This window comes from Vigna unguiculata, chromosome 6 (genome assembly GCF_037176805.1).
Source record: "Vigna unguiculata cultivar grain cowpea cultivar isolate G323 ecotype 2 chromosome 6, ASM3717680v1, whole genome shotgun sequence".
NCBI lineage: Eukaryota > Viridiplantae > Streptophyta > Magnoliopsida > Fabales > Fabaceae > Vigna > Vigna unguiculata.
The window spans coordinates 43,147,500-43,165,535 of record NC_140797.1 but is presented as its reverse complement, the minus strand read 5'-3'; the positions used below and the strand labels follow the sequence as shown (position 1 = coordinate 43,165,535).

Sequence of the window (18,036 nt, the reverse complement as noted above, 5' to 3'; positions counted from 1 at the left end):
GAATTAACCATGTTATAAAAAATATTTCATAGGAAAATAGATAATTTACCAATGTTATAAACTATGTTATATAAAAATATTGTAAAATTGTTCTACACTATATGTATAGCAAGTTTATTAACATTACCATCAATTTTACTTTAAAAAATCATATTTACGGAGATTTTTATTTAGTAAAGGTGTAAAATTGTGTTTTACTATCATTGTATATTACCTTCAAAATCTTATTATATCACTAATATTTTTTTATTACTATTGTAATCAATATTATTTATATTAGTATAATTTAATTGACTATTCAGTATACATATTGGCTGTTCAGTATACTCTGTAAGACTTATCGACTTCCCAAATAAATGTACTAATTCCATGTTCTTTAAAATATTACTTCTATGATCCATCAACACATTAAATATATTATTTGTGTTTGGAGCTGTTTGAAGATGCCTATTAAATCGGTTTGAGTATAACTTTTACAAACTAGTCTCAACTCTATTTTTTAATATTCTAGGAAAAATATTCTATAAATGTAGCCAACAAAGTAAAGATTTTCAACCATGTTTTCTTATTTATTTATAAGAGATTCAAATATAATCTTAACCATATTTTTCTATAATCTTAACTATATTCCGTAATCGATACATATTAAATGATTGAATACGGTAATTTATGATGTTCATTTTTTATAACATTATCTTATACTAAAATATTTAATACTTTTAAGATGTTCATTTTTACTAATATCATTTTATATTAAAATATTTTAAAGTATTTTATAATTTTACATCATATTTAACTAGTATAAGCATAAACAATTTTCAAAAAAAAAATTAAATCATTGACACTTTTACATTTTTTTTATATTTTCCTTAACTTGTTTCAAATTAAAATATTTTTTTTTAGAATTCTGACCTTTTAAAATTAAGTATATAAGTGTACTTTTTTTCAGTGAAAATGTATTATATATATATATATATATATATATATATATATATATATATATATATATATATATATATAAATAAAGAAAAAAGAAACTATGTACGTACATGAATTCTGACCCTTAGTGGTTTGAATGGACGACCTTCGAAACCTAGCCCGCTAAGTGAGAAAAATAAATGTGGGCCCATTATCCACATTCATTGCGATTGTTCTATTATTTTTTTTTTCTATTTTATTCGTCTCTGGGTCTGAATTAAGTTGCGACGTGGAAATTTGGTGCCGTTGTGCATGCAGGTGCCTCTGTGATTTTTTTTTCTTTTATTTTGAGCATGAAAATGTTGTGCTGTGTTGAAATGAGACCAGATTCACTGAACCTCAAATAAATGTCCATATTCATTGAATCAAACACATATTTTATGAGATCATTTTTATGTTATATTGTATTAGACATGATGAAGTTAAAGTGTTACTGAAAATTTGATGATTTAGGTTTAGTTAATTTATTCAATTAAATTTAATTAAAAGTTTGAATATGGTTCATTAAAATTCATCAAGTGTTAAAATTTAATTAAATTTATTTCTATGAAAATTTTAAGATTTTTTTTTTTTGCAATTTAAGCAACACAGTATTTAATAGAATTATTAAGTTTTAATAGTTTTAAAAAAATTATAAATATTTGTCATTGTCCTTAGTTTATGTTGGTCTTAGTTGCATTTCTTTTTCACATTTTATAGTTAACAATCATCATTTTGTGAATTTTGTCTCACACATTTTATAGTAAAAGTTTTGCTTTTCAACATATTTTATCAGCATGCTAAGAATAAAATGAGGTCGCTCTGAAAAAAAATTATACAACCACATGTGAGTATACTTTAGACATATGTATGAAAAAAAATTGGTAATAAAATTAAATATTCCAATATTAATAGATACAATAATATTAAAATCAGGTCTATTATTAAACAGTTTAAGTATCCCTTTGGGTTAGTTTTATGAATATATTTTTTTTTTCATTTATTTATTCTTTGTCAGGTCAATAATCTATTGACTAAAAATTATTCTAAGTGGGATATTCTCATACTTCCTTCAATTGGTAACCCTTCTCTGATGAGTTGGTGTTGGAAGGGAGTTACGTCTCTCATTTCATCAACCCTGATGTTACACTGTTGCAAATGTAAAAATAAAAACATAATATTATCAGTTATTTTTTTAGCAATCCCATTTATATTATTTCAACATTGTTTAGGAAATCTTATAATAACATCAGCATTTCTTTTTTCTAAATTGCCGACTATTATTCTTTCCTTTTAGTATTTTTTTATTTACGTGTCACTTAAATTTGGATATCTACTTGAAATAAATTACTCATTTTAATTTTACAGGTTAAATTAATGTATTTTTTTTATATATAGTATTCGTATTTTCTGTTTATATATTGCATTCGTTAAATTTATGTATACAAAAAAAAAATCTTCATCGACTTTATATAATCATTGTTAAGATTCTAGGCTTTAGTTGTTTATTCAATCAATTATTAAGAGAGTAAATAAAACTAGTTTTTTTACATAACATAAAATTCTAGTTACGATGTATTCGTAAAATATAAATACCGGTGAAAGTTATTACATTGAAATATTTTTAATATAAAAGAAGTAAAGAATAAAATTGAATTAACATGAATTCTAATTTGATCGATTTAAAATATATTTAAAAAAAAACACACATATATATGTTTTTCTGGCGGACATAAATTTTAAATAAGTGGTTCCCTTTAAAATATTAAAATGGGTGACAAAGAAAAGGGGAAAGTATGATCTTAGTGGTGTTTTGGTATGCTGGTATCAGTGTGTACAATATTTAAAAATGATATTTAAATTTAAATTAGGGTTAAATATGTTTTTTTTTTCTTTCAACTTTCAGCTAAAATTGGAATTAATTCTTTTTGAAAATCTTAAACTAATTTAGTCTCTCATGTTTAAAAATACATATATTGTGTCATTTTAATCAAATTTTTTATTAAATTTATTTGATGTTTCAAACACATTTCAGTATAGTATTTTAGTTTGTTTACACCGTTTAATACATATTTGTTTCAATGTTAGGTGAGAAATGTGTTTCAAATGTAAAATAAATTTAAAAAAAATGTGTTTAAAGGATTAAATTTACACATGTCTAAAATATGAGGGACTAAATTAGTTTAAGGTTTATAAAAAGAACTAATTCCAATTTTTTGAAAAAAGTTGGAGTAGGACTCAAAATAATCTCTTATTTAATGTTATATTAATGTGGTGTATGTGTTATATGCGTGGTGCGTATAGAAAGCTGTTTTAGTTGAGCATGTTTTTGACTTTGGTTGATTTGAGTATAAGAATAAAAATAATAATATTTTGTATATGGAGAGAGTTGGGCTTTTAAAATATTTGAACCGATTATAGTTAGGAACAAAAGTAAATGGAGGGTGAGTTTGAGAAGTGATAGGTGCAGAAGGTAAATTCTTTATTTCTGTTCTTTTATTTTTTTTTCAGTTCTCAATCACTTTATAATCTGACAAAACTTTAGAATGAAAACAAGAACACTTCTTTCGTTTCTTTAAAGATATTTCGTTCTATCTTTTTCTATTGTATACCCTCCTTATGATCTTGCATGAAAAGGAATGTTGAGGTTTTAAGAGAAAAGAGTCTCTGGATAAATTTAAACTTAGTTGGGTTGTGTACTTGCATGTTTAGAAATATTATAAACATATTATTTATAAATAGACATACTTTGAGTGAATTTTAGAAATATTGAATGAGAATTTTACATTATTGATGAGATTGAAATTTTAGGAATAGGTTAAATTGATTTCTTATAAATACAGTAAAACGAGTATTCTAACTTTAGTGAAATGATTTAATTATGCATGAAAAGTGTGTGAACGTATAAGGTAAATACTTAAATGTTTGGTTACGTATATAAATATGGAGTTAATGTTTGCCACTTACGTGTGGAACTACTACTCTAAACCATGTTCAATGTCATATCGAGGGAATTGAGACGTTAAAATAACAAGATTTTTCTGTGAACAATTAAATAACCAAGTATTTTACCTTGAGATATGAAATATGTTAATTTTATATACTAATCTAGAAGTCGTGATGTCTTAATATTGTTTGATTTGACTTCTACGGCAAATAATATAATTGATTTATTGTATTTATAGTTTCACGTTAAACTTCATATGATTGTGATTAATATTTTATATATTGATTTACTTTTTTAATAGCTTACTCTAATTATTTTATGCTTTTTATATCAATCCTACGTTGAGTTTGAAATTTTAATCCTCCTTTTTAATATATATATATATATATATATATTAAATATAATATTTAAATGTTTTTCAAATATTATTATTATTTGATAATTTCTGTTTGTTACAGTAAGTATTTGGGAAGTTAGAGGCCTGAACCTAATGGACCAGCAAAGAGCAGAACTTTTTGTGTTCTGTAATAGGAAATTAATTACAAGATGTACAAAAACAAAACTCTTGATTATTCCCACGCGCCCTCTGCTTTGCAAATATGCTTCCATAATGATTAGTTTCACGAAATATATGTGTCTAATCACATAATTTCAATCGTTGTCATGAAATATTTAAATTAATAATTAAAGATAAAAACTAAGAGATTTATTATTATAAATTATATATTATTAGAATACATTTGAATCTTTATTTTATAAATAATTATTTAAAAACCTCTGTAATAATTAAAATTTAAACATGTATTTCAAATTCTATTATAACTAGTTTTAGGTTTAGTAGTTCTTTGGTTCGGGTTTTTTATTTATTTATTTTTTTATTCTCGTGTTTATTTTATTTACGGGAAATTAATATGGTATCTTTCATAAAATTAATATTGATATCGGATATGTGTTTCTTTTGAGTTGGCCGTTGAAATGCGATTAGTAAAAACCAAAAAAGAGAAAATTGAAGAAACCTTCGATCACTTATATCTGATTACTTTTCAAATGACATGGATACTAATTTTAAGAAAAAAAAACATTAATTTCTTTAACTAAAGGAGAAAATGAATAAAAAATAATCTTAAATAAATCCTTTCAATATATATAAAAAAAAAAACTATAGACTCTTAATATTTATTGAACTTTAAAATTTAAAGATTAAATTTGAATTTTACGATAACTAGTTTGAACGAAAAAACCCACCAACGCAATAATTAATGTTAGTTTAACACGTTTGCTTTCAACATTTTCTTAAACATCTGTGAGGTAGGTAATTTTATGAATTGGGTCCATTGAAGCTCTTTATAATCATTTTTCCTTAATAAAAAGGTATTCATCAAATTATAAAGTCATTTGGGATATACATGTTCTCTTTAGGATAATTATTTCTTAGGATTGAAATCGTGTTTTTATCCCAAATTACAATTCTCGGAACCCCTCACTTTCGATTACCCTAATGAACCCAATCGATCGTAAGTTATATTCCCCCTTTTTTTTAATGGTTGTTACCTTGTTGCTTGCATAATACTTCATTTTATCACCTTTTTATTGTACATAAAGGTTAAATTTCAATACAGTAGGGTTGGGAAAAATACATTTTAAAGTAATTTAAGTTTGTATTGGTTGGACATTTTAGTCCTTAACATTTCAATTTCAATTTTTTTTATGGAATTACAATGTTTAGAAGAAAAAAAAAAGGCAAAAATAATAGATATGAGAAAGAGGGTACAATGGTCCATCGAAGGTGAAAATTTATGGAAGTGTTTCACTTCATTTATTATTGAATTACCAAAGAGGGCTTTCACTTTAATGTGGTGAAGAGATAAAAAGAAGGGTAAATAAGTACATAAACAGAACACACTCTTCCACACACACACGGAGCAATTGACAATTGGTTGCAGAGAGTGTGGGAGGAGAGTCACAACTACCAGTCCTTGCTCTGCGTCCTGTGAGTTTGGGAGAGTGAGGAAGCTACCTGGAAACTCTTTCCTTGCGCTGCAAAACACATTTATTTATAACCGCAAACCACCTTCTATTTTCGTCACCGTCGATTCATCACTCTCTTCACCCACCATCACCACCTCCGGCGAATATTGGAAAATAGAAATGGGTAAAGGAATCGTTTTTACTGTTGCAATGGTGGTCATTTGCCTGAGTGGAAAAGGGGTGGCAGGACAGGAGCATCATGTGGTCGGAGCAGACCGTGGTTGGGATCCAACCTCGGACCTTGTTTCCTGGTCTTCTGGCAGGGTCTTCAGGGTTGGAGACCAAATTTGTAAGTCTCATTCTTTCTCTCTTTTTCTTTACCAAATAGGTAAATCAATTATTCTGTTATGTTTTTTTTACTTTATATTGTATCTTCCCTACCCATTGAGTTTCACTACTTTCTTGATTGGGATGAAAATGAAGAATGATGAAACATGCCCTGTTTTAATTTTGTTTTTCACTTTTCATTACACGATCTGGGTCTTGGAATTGATTGTGATGACACTTATGTTATAGAAAAATGATGAAAATTAAAAGGAGAGAATTATACGTCAGCTTTCAAAGATTTTGCGTTTCCGTCTGTTCTGTGCGTTCATTTAACCGGAGGAGCTGAGTGACGGCAGTTCATTCACTGAGTGACTTAGCTCCTTTTTGGTGGTGTGTTTCAGCATTTTTATTTTGTTGTGAAGTAAAACCTAATAGTTCTTGAAGAGATAATAAATTGAAGATAGAAATTAAGTTAAAATTGCATATATTATTATTCATGTGATTAGTAGGAACCTTTAAGTTGAGTCTTGCGAATAGTTGGTACAGAATTTGTGCATAAAATTGTTGCTTTTATTATATATACAAATAAAGTAGGCAGCACTTTTTCTTTGTAGTTTGACGCGATACCTTGTTCTATTAAAATTTTATATTAGTGATATAGTAACATGAAAGGATGAAACGATTAATCACACGGTGACTTCAAAGGTTAAGTGTATTATGAAAAGAATTATACTTTTGTTTTCATCTTATCATGTAATTTTCTCTTATCTTTTATTTCTCTAGTTTAGAAGAAGAGAAATGCTAACAAGACGTTTGTATGTATTGTATTGTAGCATAAAACACATGATGTTAGGTATGATGAGACATTGAATTTGTCGTGGTTATACCGTGTTTGTCTATTTTAATATGAATATGAAAAAGATAACGGTGTGGGGATGTGGACCTGTAAAACGAGCAGGGCTAGCATACTCAGTGGCTGAGGGATTGGTGGCTGAGCTGAAAAGCAAAGAGGAATATGAGGCGTGTGATGTGAGAAATCCCATAAAAATGTACACAGAGGGTCTGCATGGTATCCCACTTGAGAGTGAAGGAATGAGGTACTTTGTGAGCACTCAACCTGATAACTGCAAAAAGGGTCTGAAGCTACACATTGAGGTTCTGCCACAGGGCCAAGGCATCACAAACAATAAGTATCCCACCCTATCTGATTTTCAGGCTGCTGCACCCATGACTCCTTCTGCTTCAACCCGTTATGGTCAGAGCACTGTGTTATTGCTCACTGTTTTGTTTTTCGTCATCATATACCTTGCTTATTGACTCACATCTGTCACTACCATTTATGTAAGAACCACTGGTTTTATGTATTATTTAGATACTGTTTCGTGATGTGGGTTTTGAGCACCCACTGGTTTTATGTATTATTGACTGACATCTGTCACTACCCTATATTTCTTTTAATGCGAGTATATGTCTAGCACTCTAGTTTTAGAAAGATATTTGGTTTTTTCAATCCTGTTTCATGATTTTATGTAACATGTAATCTTCTTCAAATAAGATTTTTTAGTGTCAATATTGATGAAATCGTTCGGGGCATTTTACAATTCACGAAATCTAAAATAATCATCAAATTCACTCTCTCAAATATTACTTTTCTAACTAGTTCTTAAAATAATGAATTATACGAATGATATTCATCAGTTTAGTACCTGCAACGCATCGATGGACTTGACTGATGTTGTGAGATTAATTTAAAAGATTTTTCAATACTTTCGACTGTACTCAATAATTTCTAATGTTTGAGAAAGTATTTATAATATAATACTATAAAAAGGATAAAATTGATGGTTTATATAAAATAATTTGCACATACACGAAGAATACTGATAAACGTACATAAGATTTATTATAACGTGTACAATTTTCTTCTTTCTATAATGTTGATAAGAGGTAGATCCTGTTTATTCAATGCGAGGGGGTAATCTCCATATACCCTGTACTCGCATTTGTAACCCGATGAAACCCGACTTTCATGATTTAAAAAACAAGTCTCTTACACTTGATGGGCATTAACTTAATAATATAATCTCGACGACGGTGCCCAAAATGTGAAAAATATACATGGAACTATTCTCCTTTTTATGCAACATCTTTTCCGAACCAATCATTGGGGTCTACACGTCACTTATCTCTCAGGATAACATAACTGGATCCATTTGCAGTCTTCTGTATTTTGGAGATTCTCTTGAGGATCTCAGCAAATGCTTGCTTATCCTGTGCATGTAGCAAAGAAGCACAAGATTCAGTTTCAACCAAAGATTTAAAAATTGAACCAATGATGCTATCATGTCAAACTTAGACCAGTTTAGCCATCGATCCAAATGGATCACACGAACATTGCAACTAAATAAAGTATACGAAAAGGGGCAAATTAGAATCAGATAAGCACTCTTATCCTCACGCAATACATAGTTCGTGCCTCCAATCGTCTATCCAAAAGAACAAGGTAATATAAGATTATCTGCAGCTATATTGACACAAGAGTCACAATTCATTATGAACATTATTAAAATGGCAGCTCCACAAAAATTAGATGCATTACATAATTTCCAAAGTCCTGGAGCCAATTTGTAAGCATTTATTAAGAATTAGCCTGCGGCTTCGGCGAGCATGGAGCAGTGAAAAACACACTTTAATTATAAAACATACTGAAACGTACCGTGGACATGGCATACACAATTTGATTCAAGAATAATAAAGCAAACATACCAAGTTCCATCGAGGATAGAGCAAATTTATCACTTACCTCTGAAGATCTCAATCTTGCCTTAAATTTAGCTACAAGATCCTGAGTGGTCACTGGAGTCTTCTGCCTTAAAACAGCCCTAATTTCTTCCTCACTCACAGGTCCAGTAGCTGTTCCGGAAGACCCAGGCTTTGATGATGGAGGTGTACCTTTGGTAGGTGCACTGCTTTTAGATGCAGACCCATTTATTTCTTTGGTAGACTTCGGTTCCTAATTTAATAAAACAACAAAGAATTTTAATGGTAGTTAGGAAAACTGTTGGATTAGCATTTAAAAATAAGTTCTTTTGTAACAGAACAAAATTTATTTGATAAAAGATTCTTCTAAAATCTCATTCTATACACAAATCTACAAAAGCCATATGGTGTTTGAATCCGTCATTGAAAAATTTCTTCCAGGATAAATTAAGAGCACTTTTTGTCCAAATCTCGAAAGAAAAGTTCCCCAACAAAGCAGTATCAGCTTTTGCAAAAAATTGGCCCTCTAAAGTAAGTCAAACTCTACAGTAATTGATCGATGTTGAACTTGTAGAAGTTATCCAAGCACCTAACACTTTTATGAAAAAGTAAAGCAATAAGTGTAATCCAGCAATCTCACGAAAATCAGTGACTTACATTTTCCTGTTTCACCTTCTTTGGTGTTGCAGTATTAGCTGGTTTTGCTTCTTCATTTGATTTTCTCTTTCCCTTTGAAGACTTCGAAGATGGTGTTCCACGAGCAGGTCCTGTTGCTGCTGGCTTTGAAGGGCTAATGTCAACAGGTTCTTCCTTAGGGGCATCCTTCTGCTTCGTAGCAATCACAGGAGGATTGCCAACCTCGTCATCCATCTAAGAAAAGAAAAGTGACTCATTAATCCATGAAAATGCTAAGCTTTCCAGGATTCCAGTTAAGTACATTGAACGAGAGAGAAATAGAAGTAAAAGATGCTGAAAACTGTGTATGGACTACACAACATTTTAAGTAGGTTGATTTGAAATAAATACAAATAATTCTACGAGACTTTAATCCAACATACATGATATGATATGATATGCCTATAGATAGTATTCAAATATATATGATTCCAAAAAGATACCCCCGTAACGATAACTATTATAATTAAACAAGAAAACAAATCATAAAATATAAAAGAAGAATACATGTTTTAAGAGTTCATTTAATATACTCTAAAATATTCTATGATAATATTATCAGATGTTTCTAACATTATAAAATGAGTTTAAGTCTAACTTAAACTCACAAAATACAACTTTTAAAGTAAGGTTTGCAATCAATTATATACCACACTTTGACTATATTCCTAGTTAACGTGAGATTTCCTACAAATACGAATCAAATTACCCACTTACCCTTGTAGAGAAGTAAAGGGTGTAAAAGCTATATTTAGACCACCACAAAAAGAAATTGTAGTTTGTATCAAGTTATTATGTTAATCCCTTTCATCTTATTAGTGACAAACGGAACAATTAGCAATTATAGAACTTCTATAAAAAGTTAAGGAAAATGGCAAACTGAAAAGAAAAAAGAACGAAAGTCATACATCGTCATCGTCGTCGTCATCATCCTCTGCATCAGATTCATTCAGACCACTAGCTTTCCCAAGCAGCTTCTTCAGTTCTTTCCCAGATTTACTCAGACCTCCCCCTTCTTCATTATCTTCATCCTCCTCCTCCTCATCCTGCAATTTCAATTGTAGCTATGATTTAGGTATGTCACAATAACATAGAAACCAAATATGAAAATGTCTTTATTAACTCCAATTTATTCCATGTGTACAACATAATATAATACATCAAGCATCCCTGTAACCAAAATGACAATACCAGAAAATGTCTGAAAGCATAGCATACTTCCAGGTGAAAAGGAAACCAAGGAACTCATGCAAATGAGCAATGAGCAAGGTAAATCCATTAATAAATGCATTTTAATAAAGTATTAAAGTTCTAATCCTGGATCACAAAATAGGTCACTCTGTGAAGGTTACATAACAAAACAGGTTCTTATCTTTACATAACCAGTAATTCCACTACCTGATTTTGAGCTATTCTTCCTCTCATAACAAAGATTAATTAAATATATCGAAAATATAGCATCTAGGAAGTTACAAGAGAAAATGGGCAGTTAATAATATCTGTTTTCTCACAATAATTTTGACCTCCATAAATAAATCCATACTAAATACATCAACTATCAAATATTTGAGTTGAAACTAACCTGTTTGATTTCAGGAGGAGCAGGAACTTCAGGAGCCAACTCCTCCCTTTCCTCGGGATCATTTCCAACAGCTTCATCATCATCAGTGAAAATTTCTTCATGCTCCCAGTCATCACCTGTAAAAGATGTATGAGTCAAAAGCAAGAACTAGCATCTATATTCGTTGAAGTGTCCTGTGAGTTTTCAACAAAAAACAAGCTGGTTAGTCTATGCATGAATAACAAGGAAACCATCTACTGATGCTTTAAGTTCCAGTTCATGCCAGTTTAAGATTAAATAATCAGATTGTAATCACTTGAAATGATTGAGACATTATTCCAGTAAATAGATCAATCAACTCAATAGTCAAACTAATTAATCATGCAGTACATCAGTGCAGTGTTACTGACCCTAGAACACAACACTTTAAATGATTGAGACATTATTCCAGTAAATAGATCAATCAACTCAATAGTCAAACTAATTAATCATGCAGTACATCAGTGCAGTGTTACTGACCCTAGAACACAACTCATGGGTTATCCCAGCAGTTCAGCCGGTCAATTAGATATTTGGTTTTTAAGCTAAAAAACAGGGAATAATTCGTGCACAAACATATAATTCCTGAGTTTACATTTACAGTTAACTGTGCAGGTTGGACTGATCATCTTAGAAATATTATATGGGAAAAGTTGCACAGCTTCTGCAACATGGAAATTGACGCTTTCTCAACAAGAGACAGACAAGTCTTGCGTGTCTACTAGTCTATTACTGGTTTTGCACACTGTCAAGTCCATCAACATTCAAACAAGATGTTCTCATGAACTAATATTCATAATCTTTTTTTCTAACAGTCTTTTCTAATAGACTACTAGAAAATTCATAACGCTAGAACATAAATAAACTCTACTAAATACACTGAATGCACCTGCCCTATAATATATTCTGGGGTTCAAAACTCTCAATAAGTCATGCACATACAGCAAACTTATGGTAACGAGTAGATATATGAATTCTATAATCCTAGTTATATCCAAGGCCAAAATAAATACTTAAAAAAATTATTTATACGAAGCCTATAGTTGATTCATGGAAGCAAGCATTCGGTTTTGTTTTTACTATCTAAGCAATATGCTCCATCATGTAAGCAGATGTACAAGTCATAACAGTGAAGCAATCAAGTTAGATACTAGAAAAGAAGGACACTATCTAAGAACTTCAATAAAACTAAACCAGATTTAACAGAGACATAACAGTTTCCTCACATCTCCAACATTTAGTGATGCATACCCCCCCCCCCCCCCCCCCCTCCCAGCTGTTGCCTATGCAATGTCTATTTTGATTAATTATGGCATGCAATTGCATCCCAGATAGGTCATCACTTCATAAAACTAATCAGAAATAAAATGACAATATAAGCCACCTTTTTCATCAGAAAATATAATGAACAAAGAATGCAGAGATACTGACCCTTCTCAACATCGTCATCATCTAGATCATGGTCCCCTCCCCTTGGACCTTCTTCATCATCATCACCAGCTCTTTTATTAAGTCCAAGTCTACTCTTCCTATCGGATTCCTCGTCTTCATCCTCCTCCCCCTTATCAGAAACATGACCTTCATCATCCTCACCAGTTTTTTTACGGCTTCTCCCTCCACCTGTGTTGCTTTCCTTGTCCTCAAATTTTCCATGTTCACCAAATGCAGCTGGGCCATTATTTGCTGCTTTCATCATCCATCTCTGATATCCATCTGCAGTTTTCTTTCTATTCTTCATCTTCTCTTCTGCTTCCTCCAATGTCAATTGCTTATATTGAGCAACCTTGTTAAAGTTGTACCTAAAAGAACATACAACAAATTTCATAAGAGCATTCTTCTGGCCGTCAAACATAATCCTTAACACAACAAGCGTACCAAGAACCAGCAGGAATGGCAACAAATTCCTTCTTTTCTTTCATTAGCAGGTAATATGTAGCCGATTGTGAACCTTCTAGATGACCCTGGTACTGGGACTGACCTGTTTCGTCCTCCAAGAGCCAAGGCTTGTTCTTGTACTTCTCCTATGTAATGCAGAAAGAAAGATTTCATGTAGAAAAAAAAGTGACCTATTACAATTCCCAAGTAATTATTCACTTCCTTCCTTTTTGACTAATATACATATAGGTATAGATTCGTAGAACCCTTCTCCCCACAACCATCTACTTAGCAGTTCAAACCATATTTTCTCCAGTATCGAATATAAACAAAAATATTTGATTCACACTACTTAAGAAAATTATCAAGTAGCCTATAATCGTAATAATTTCATTTAAAAATAACATTTTTCCAGAATACCCTCTTTTGAAACTTCATATCAGGAATAAAAGAGAGTAATTGGAAATAAAACCTAAATTCATTGAAGAAATTTTAGAGATAATCTCATTCGGTCAACTGGTTGAGATTTGCTTGAATCCGAAACTGAAGAGTTTCTAATTTTTCAGCGACCATTTATTTTTTAGAAATGAGGTGCTTTAAATCACTCCTTGTAACTAAATACCATGCAAGGAAGAAAATAACTACGAAGTAATGGTAGATTTCAATACCCGCAAAGTATCAGTAATTTGGCGACCGTGCAGTCCTTCCTTCTGCAGAGCCCACTTGTTCTCAGCACTTTTCTTCTTCGAAAAATCTGGTAAACCGGACATGAACCTTCCAATAAAGTAGTTCTTGTCATTGGTAGAATTTGCACGAACATTGTATTCCTATCACAAAGAACCAGGTGAAATATTTGACCACGTCAAGATAAAATGCACCGAATAAAGTCAAAATACGCGAATTCAATAACAGCGAAAGGGAGAACAAAACGAACTCGAATCAGGCGAGTAATGGTAACACCACAATCGACGCATTTGGAGCGGTTCTCGGCCATGGTTTTGCCGCAGCTCAAGCACAGAGTCATGTGCTTGCAATTGCTTCCGTAGAGATCCGTCGTTGATCCGCATCCGCTGCAACTCGATTTCAATTGCAGGTCCGTCGACATTTCTCCGCGTCTCAATAACAAACTCCAGAGGAAACGTTCACCGATTCCAAAAAACGCACAAATCCTAGGGTTCTTCTTTCACTGAATCCTAGGGTTCTATACTTCGGATTTCTGTTCAAAATTTCTGTCTCAGCTTCAGATGGCAGAAATCCATCGTAATTCACTCGCACGCAGCATAAATCGAATGTTCCATTTTGTTTTTGTTTTGCTTGTTTATTTTCCCTTTTAAACCGTTAAGACACATACATATATCCATATATATTGATACGAAATTAAAATAGTCCCAAACTTAAACATATATAGATATCTTAAATATGAATACAGTCTTTATAATTGATCTTTTTTATAACGTATTAAATGTCTTTAATGATGACGTCTTACAGTATTTGACAAATTCCGATTCAAATATTACATCTAAAACATAATTTAATTTAAAATATTATATTATATTTATTTATTTTTAAATTTTGAAAATTAAAATATATTAAAATTTGAAGAACATATAATATGTAATATATTATATATAATAAATATTTTATAGTAACAAACACAATTATTTATTTTTAAGCTTTTACATAAATTATTATTAAAGTTTCGTTTATAATTAGAAAGCACTAACACATCTAAATCCTATTACAATCATACTCACATATTATTTTTTAGAAGATTTGTATATTGAATGGACTCATACTCACCAACTCTTCTGCCATCATTAGATAATGATTAAGATGGAACAACATATAACTTAATCAATTATGATAGAGTTAACTTCACTAATTTCTTTAACTCTTTCATGTCATATTGTCTGTTTGTAAAGTTTCATTCGACTCTCACCACTTATATATCATACTCGATATTAGATATTAGTAGAGTCAGGATAATCTCACTATGGAAATCTCATGTCAATACACTTTGACACCCTAATAGTATTTTCCCATGAAAATAATTACTGGAACTCAACTACATATCACTACCCCATAGTAAAACTATAACTTAATAATTTAATGCCCTTATTTCTAAGTTTTGTCAACTCAAGACCACAACAAACATATTAATAATACACCAATTATGTTGGTTCACAGTTACAAACCTTATAAGTCAGTATATAACTCGTTCACAACCTTTTCGTGTCCTTATTATGTATAATTTTCATTTCTTCTTTTTATTAACAAACTAAACACATCACAAGCATCAAAATACACTTGAAAATACGAAATTTCCAAATGCAATATCAACACAAAGACTCAATATTTAAAGAAAATTAACAACATATAAATGATCAACTCCTTCCATCAAACATAAACCGTTTATGCATTGTAATACATCGAGAGAAACACATAAAGATACACACAGCAGGATAACATACCAAATATTTTCCTTCATCATTTCAATTTTCATAGTCCAAACCTCTTACTATTCCTATCTTATTAGAAATTACAAATTTTCAATCTGTTTATCTTTTAGCTTTAACCCTAAAATTCCACACTTTTCAAAATAATAAACTGTCATGCTTCTTAAAATAGAAATGCACAATTTTTATTCATTTTACTACAATTTCTACAACTCACATCTTAATTACCTTACAATCATAAACACTTCACATTCAATATATAATTATCGTACCCTCTTACAATTATGCAAATACTGTAAACACTTCACATTCAACATCACACAAAACATGAAACCCAACTTTTAAACTCAATCCTAACTCCCAAAAATTTCAAATTTATCTATATTTAAATCTAAAAAGTAAGGATAATTAATTGAAATGGTTATCTCCTTGAGAAGCTTACCGACGTTCTTCCTTGAGTATTACCACCACACAACTCAAGTTCGAAGTGCATTCAAAACAAGACTCTAATAACAATTAGATTGTGATTTCATGACCATGATGATGTGAGAGTTTGCTTAAAATATTAAAAAATCACACACAACTCATAAATTTTGCATGCATAAGAAAATTATGGTAATTACAAAAAATAATAGATTACACTTATCTAGAAACAGAATGTCGTAAAGAGATGATAAGATTTATCGTAGAAATTTTTATTGTCTTAATCTTCAAAAGATGATGAAAGAATAAATTTCTAGAAAAAGCATAGAAGAGAAAAGGAAATACGGATGAAAAAGGAAATAACAATATTTCTTCTTTAGTGTTTTGTTTTCCTTTTAAAAGGCAAACTCCAAAATCTTTTCATTTTTCATTCCTTAAAAGACTATTCTTTTATAGCCCAAAAGTTATCATAATATTTATTGAATTCTCACGCTATTCAATACTTAAATATCTTTCTTAAGACCTATAAATTTATTTAATAATACGGATACACTTAATTATTGTATTAGCATACCTAAGTCATAAGTTCTTATCTTTATAACACAATTTAAAACATATTTAGACTTGAAATTAATTAAAATTCATTAAAATATCAACTCCTTATCTTTATAACACAATTTAAAACATATTTGGACTTAAAATTAATTGAAATCCAATAAAATATCATCTGGTTACAACTCTAAAACACTCAGTCGTCTTAAAGTTTGTAAGACCACGAAAAACTAAAACACAATTAAAAGGATTACTTAATATTTGCATGCTGATAGAACCAAAATTCTCAATTGGAAAAAATAGTGAAACAATTATATACATATAGAAGGATAAAAAGAAAGAGAGTGAGAAAAAAGAGAGTTAAAGATAAGAGAGGTTATACAAAAAATAAAATTAATTTATTTTAGAACTCAATCTAATTGACGTGTTTCTATCTTACTAATATCTAACTGCTCTCATTTGATCATGAAATAAAAGAAAGTTAGAGTTAATTAAGAAAAAACAATGAATCGCCATAAAAGAAAAAGAAATTTGCAATGTTTGGATAGGGGTAAAGGATTAGGAAGAATCAAGATTTCAGTCGATTTGTATTCAATTACGTGAGATACACTCTCTCATGCAAACAGATTAAAAAATATTTCCTTCCAATAAATAAAAAAACAAATGAGATTAAATTTCAGAAAAAGAATGTATGATCAATGTTGGTAGTAATACAGTAATTTAATATTGTTATTAAATTTGTAAATAAACAAAAATTCGAAGCAAAAAATTGTAAGTGTTTTCTCCTCCATAAATACGTTTCATTTCAATTTCAATTTTTTTTAATTTTCATTTCTTTGAAGTTAAAAGTGATTACTTTTAATATTTATATTTTTTAATTTCCATTTCTTTGAAGTTAAAAGTTATTACTTTTAATATTTATAAAATTATGATTTTTTATTTTAGTTTCTATAAAATAAGTTTATTTATTTTCTATACTTTCAAATCTAATAATCACTTTAAAAGCACATGTTTCGGATGTCTGAAACTTTTATAATAGCATAATTTGTTAATATTATATTACATAATAGTCACCATTAAAAAAAGTAATTTTTCATTTAATACCATAAAAAATATCACGTAATACTAAAATAAAATAAATAAATTTTAATTTTAAAAGTTATAACAATAAATAAATAAAAATTCTAACCATGTTAAAATACTCTTGTTTTAGAAATTAGAAATATAATGTAGGTGCGGATTCTTGGAGCTGGAGGTAGTTGCAGGACTGTGCACGTATCTAACCCTTCTTTCCCAACAACCACCCCAAATCATCGTCCCATAAACAAGTCCATTAGGTCAAATTGTTAAGTGAACCAAATAATTGAATCTCCAAAACTAACTGGACAAAAATAGATAATTGTTTCAAACAGTTATTAAACTAAATCAAAATTTTAAAAGGAAAATTACTAGATAATCCACTATAAATATTAAATCCCTGATCTTTTTATATTTTT

The 18,036-nt window shown here is 29.8% G+C and overlaps 2 protein-coding genes across 2 annotated transcripts; one reads left to right on the top strand and one right to left on the bottom strand.

Annotated features, from left to right (window-relative positions):
* The first annotated feature begins 5,814 nt into the window (after positions 1 to 5,814).
* Positions 5,815 to 7,693, top strand: LOC114188592 (umecyanin-like). Its single transcript, XM_028077163.2, has 2 exons — positions 5,815 to 6,221; positions 7,158 to 7,693. The coding sequence occupies exons 1-2, from the start codon at positions 6,053 to 6,055 to the stop codon at positions 7,514 to 7,516; spliced, it is 528 nt and encodes a 175-aa protein (XP_027932964.2). The 5' UTR covers positions 5,815 to 6,052; the 3' UTR covers positions 7,517 to 7,693.
* Positions 7,694 to 8,077: 384 nt separating this feature from the next.
* LOC114188001 (transcription initiation factor IIF subunit alpha-like) lies at positions 8,078 to 14,442 on the bottom strand. The gene is made up of 9 exons (XM_028076475.2): positions 14,044 to 14,442; positions 13,778 to 13,936; positions 13,110 to 13,255; positions 12,666 to 13,033; positions 11,217 to 11,332; positions 10,543 to 10,680; positions 9,617 to 9,829; positions 9,003 to 9,212; positions 8,078 to 8,470 (listed from the first exon to the last, which is right to left on the bottom strand). Exons 1-9 carry the CDS (start codon positions 14,212 to 14,214, stop codon positions 8,378 to 8,380), a joined length of 1,614 nt encoding a protein of 537 aa, XP_027932276.1. The 5' UTR covers positions 14,215 to 14,442; the 3' UTR covers positions 8,078 to 8,377.
* Between the last annotated feature and the right edge of the window lie 3,594 nt (positions 14,443 to 18,036).